Below are 3888 nucleotides of genomic sequence, written 5' to 3'. Positions count from 1 at the left end.
CCCTCTTCTTGTCGACTTGTTTCTTTATTATTATGAGATGTACTTCATATAGGAACTTCTTAGAAGAAAGATAAGAAGTTAGCAATATCCTTTAACTAAATGTTCCGCTATATAGATAATGTTCCCTCACTACATAATACAAAATTTGGTAACTATTTTGAACGAATCTATCCCATCGAACTTGAGATAAAGGATTCTACCGATACAGCTTAGTCTGCCTCAAATCTTGACTTACATCTAGAAATTAACAATGAGGGTTGGTTGAAAACAAAACTTTACGACAAACGAGATGATTTCAGACTCCCAATTGTGAACTTTCAATTTCTATGTAGCAACATTCCAGCAGCGCCTGCATACGGAGTATATATCTCCCAGTTGATACGATATTCCAGGGCTTGTATTTCCTATCACAAATTCCTTGATAGAGCATTGCTGCTCACTAGGAAGCTATAAAACAGCAGTTCCAAATGGTGAAGTTGAAATCATCCCTTCGTAAATTGTACGGACGCCATTACGAGTTGGTTGACCGTTATAGAATAACTGTTTCACAGATGATCTCGCAAATGTTCCTGATCAGGAGATGCCGACCCTGTCAAGTCATATGATCTCGCCCCTCGTTTTGAGTTTTTGTGATTGATTACATTATTTTTTGTTTGTTGCCTTGTCTCTTCCAAATAGATTTTAAAAAATGAGCATCGTAACCTACTATTGCCTTGTTTGGTACCGGCACTTTGAACATTGGAGTAATTACATTAACTGTACCAATTTTAACATCTATATATCGTCCAAATTCTGATGAATCTTTGAAATTAAACATTCAGCCCATATATATGAACGACCAGCATCAAGAGTTGTTTAAAGGCATATGCATATTTAAATGAGGAATAGCATTGGCTTACTAGTTTTTGAAAATAAGTGTTAACTTTATTAATTTCAGACAGGATATAAACAGTGGATGTATTTTGTTATCGGATGTTTGGTCTTAAAGGTAACAACAGCCACAATTGTAAACGAAATAGATGTACACATTGACGGATACTTTAGGTGGGAACATCCATCCATTGCTAGCAAATTTCTATTTTGTATGAACTGCTGCAAAATATTACCTTTCAAAAATGGTAGTTGTTTTCCTGTTTTGTATAAAAACAATAATAGAGACAGTGCTGCATGTTGTTCCACTCTCAAATCGAAACCATTTTGGGAATTTAGTAACTTTTCCTCCTTAAAGGGGGATTTGCATATCGAATACATATCCTTACTTGGATTTGCAAATATTGTTAGTAAAGATATGTATCAGTTATACGATCTTGAACATCATCATGGATTTTTGAAGGAATTTCCTAACAATATCTGCGAATTTCCAACTATTGTAAGAATTGATTTGTCATGGAATAGAATCCAGTTTTTACCTGACCTTGAATGTATTCAGTCTCTCGATAGTTTGATACTGTCAGATAACAAAATTAAAAGAATTGACGCTTCATCTTTCGCTAGTTTGTCTAATTTGAGGGAAATTGACTTATCGTATAACAAAATCGAGTATTTAGAACCCGGATGTTTCTCATACCGACCAGGAAGTCTTCTGAAAATACACGTACAATACAATAACATAAAGAGTATTGATATTAGAGATTTAATTTTGAAACACTACTTCAATTTTATAAAAGTATTTAATAACGATATAAGAACAATTACAAATTTGAAGAATAATACAGACTTCGTTAATGATTCAATTGGAGGTGGACTGATTGAGATGAGGAATAACTCTTTGACTCACTTTCCTATGTATAACGATTTGGGATTTTCAGCAGATAGTGCATTAAAAATTGCTTTTAGATACACAGTTGATATAAGAAATAATAAATGGATATGCGATTGTAAAATGTGGGATGGATACTTGTTTATGGCTTCTCAAGCTATGGATCAGTACTATACATTAGGTTTGCCAAAATGTGTAAACCCCCCTCATTTGAAGGGCTACAGTATGGGATATTTTAGGATAAAAACCCATACTGCAGACCTATTGATTTGCAACATAACAGAAAAAGAAAAATGTCCTCATAGATGTAACTGTTTCGATCAACCTTCCAAAAATAGGGTTGTGGTGAATTGCACATCACAACTTTATATTAGGATGCCCCATGTAGTTCTTTACTTGTCTGGTCTAGACATTGACCTTAGAAACAACAGAATAACATTTTTCAAAAAACACGAATACCTCGTAAGAACAATAAGAATTGATTTATCCTTCAACTTCATTGTAAATATAGATTCTTCAATATACGGAATACAAAATATGGTGTTTATTGATCTAAGAAACAATCGTATCGAAACGCTGCACAGAGAACTACTGTTAAAAGATCCATGTGCAATAAGATTTGGTAAAATCACCACAACATGTACGTGCAACATGATATGGATCAAGCTTTGGTTAGAAAGACAGCAAGCAATTAACTGTTCATACAACCAAATAACATGTGAAACACACAAAAGTTTCGTTAATGCTGCTCTTATTTCGAAATCTGATCTTTGCGAAGATCTAAACATACAACGAAACATTATGGGTTATATCTTGCTTGGATTAACAATCATAAGCGTAGCAATAGGGACATTAATGTGTTCTCAGTTCAAATATGAAATATTGATATTATCAAGGAAACTAAGATTTAAAAGAAAAAATGAGATGTTGTTCCACTACAGAAGTGGAAATAATGAACTGGTTGAAATAGACGACAAAACTATTTCGTACGACGCATATTTATCCTTTGATGACAACAATGACATTATTCGCAAATGGGTTGTGGAAGACTTGATAAAACATTTAGAGAGCAAAGGTTATAAAGTGTGTTTACCATGTCGCGATTTCGATGTAGGCGTCATACGAGAAGAAGAAATTCGAGTAGTAATTTCAGAATGCAAATCTTTTATTGTTCTATTGTCGGATGCATATTTGGAAGATCATTTTGGGAACCTGGAATGGAAACTAATTTGGAATAATTATAGAGAGGACAGATCCAAGCGAATTGCCTTAATAAACTACGATAACATGGAAAGTGGATATGTTAAGCAAAGAAACGTGAAGGCATTTCTCCGATTAGGCTATGCCATGGATTTTTTTAACAGGAACCACCAACTTATGCAAGATATAATACACAAGTTGGGTGAACCAGTTGAATTACAAAAGTATTGAACATCTATAAATAATGAATATTGCTTCATAGGTTACATTTTTCACGAATTCTTCAAATAGCATAAAAACAAAAATATGCAACATATGGAATCATCAGTGCTTAGGTAGTGCTGACATGATTGATAATATACCGTCTTTTTCAGTTGTAACCTCTAACATATTGATGATAAAGATGCTAAGATTCAAACTCTAAGGAAAAGTTGCCCTACAATTTAGAAGGAGGGGACCTTTTTTTTAGTCTTGTTTTTGGTAATTCTGCTCCTGAAGTTTTCGATTTCGATTTTCGTTCCAGTTGAGCCACACATGCTCCTTCGAGCATCACGTTTTATATTGCAATCAAAATGTTTCATCATGAGACTTATCAATGTTGAATACCTTTATAAAGCACAAAAATGTCAGTATTCACCACAGAAACTAACAAAACCTTTAAAGTCATAAGAACCCTCAAATTAAAAATAAATAAATATGCATATGTTTTTTATAACTAAATGAATATTCTGAGAAAAATTCTTTAATTTGTCCCCATTAAGAAGAAGTTTACTTATTTTTAACTGCTTGCTTCCAGGAAGTAATTCGCCGACATATTTTCCGTATGCATAGTGACCCGAGCGTAACCCCCCTCGTAAAAATACGGTGACCACAATACAAATGGATCTGTCATTGAAATAAACAAATATCTGATTATACATATTAAACAC

General features: G+C 33.5%; 1 protein-coding gene across 1 annotated transcript; it reads left to right on the top strand.

Annotated features, from left to right (window-relative positions):
* The first annotated feature begins 1259 nt into the window (after positions 1 to 1259).
* LOC134713687 (protein toll-like) lies at positions 1260 to 3628 on the top strand. Its single transcript, XM_063574976.1, has one exon. The coding sequence runs from the start codon at positions 1289 to 1291 to the stop codon at positions 3188 to 3190; it is 1902 nt and encodes a 633-aa protein (XP_063431046.1). The 5' UTR covers positions 1260 to 1288; the 3' UTR covers positions 3191 to 3628.
* Positions 3629 to 3888: the final 260 nt, after the last annotated feature.

The sequence above is a fragment of the Mytilus trossulus genome, chromosome 4, assembly GCF_036588685.1.
Source record: "Mytilus trossulus isolate FHL-02 chromosome 4, PNRI_Mtr1.1.1.hap1, whole genome shotgun sequence".
Taxonomy (NCBI): Eukaryota; Metazoa; Mollusca; class Bivalvia; order Mytilida; family Mytilidae; genus Mytilus; species Mytilus trossulus.
Note: the sequence above shows the minus strand (reverse complement) of the source record. Positions and strands in the feature narration are given on the sequence as shown.

Bases quoted from the DNA above. Each gene is read 5' to 3' on its own strand.
- LOC134713687 (XM_063574976.1), top strand. From the start codon at position 1,289: ATGTATCAGTTATACGATCTTGAACATCATCATGGATTTTTGAAGGAA.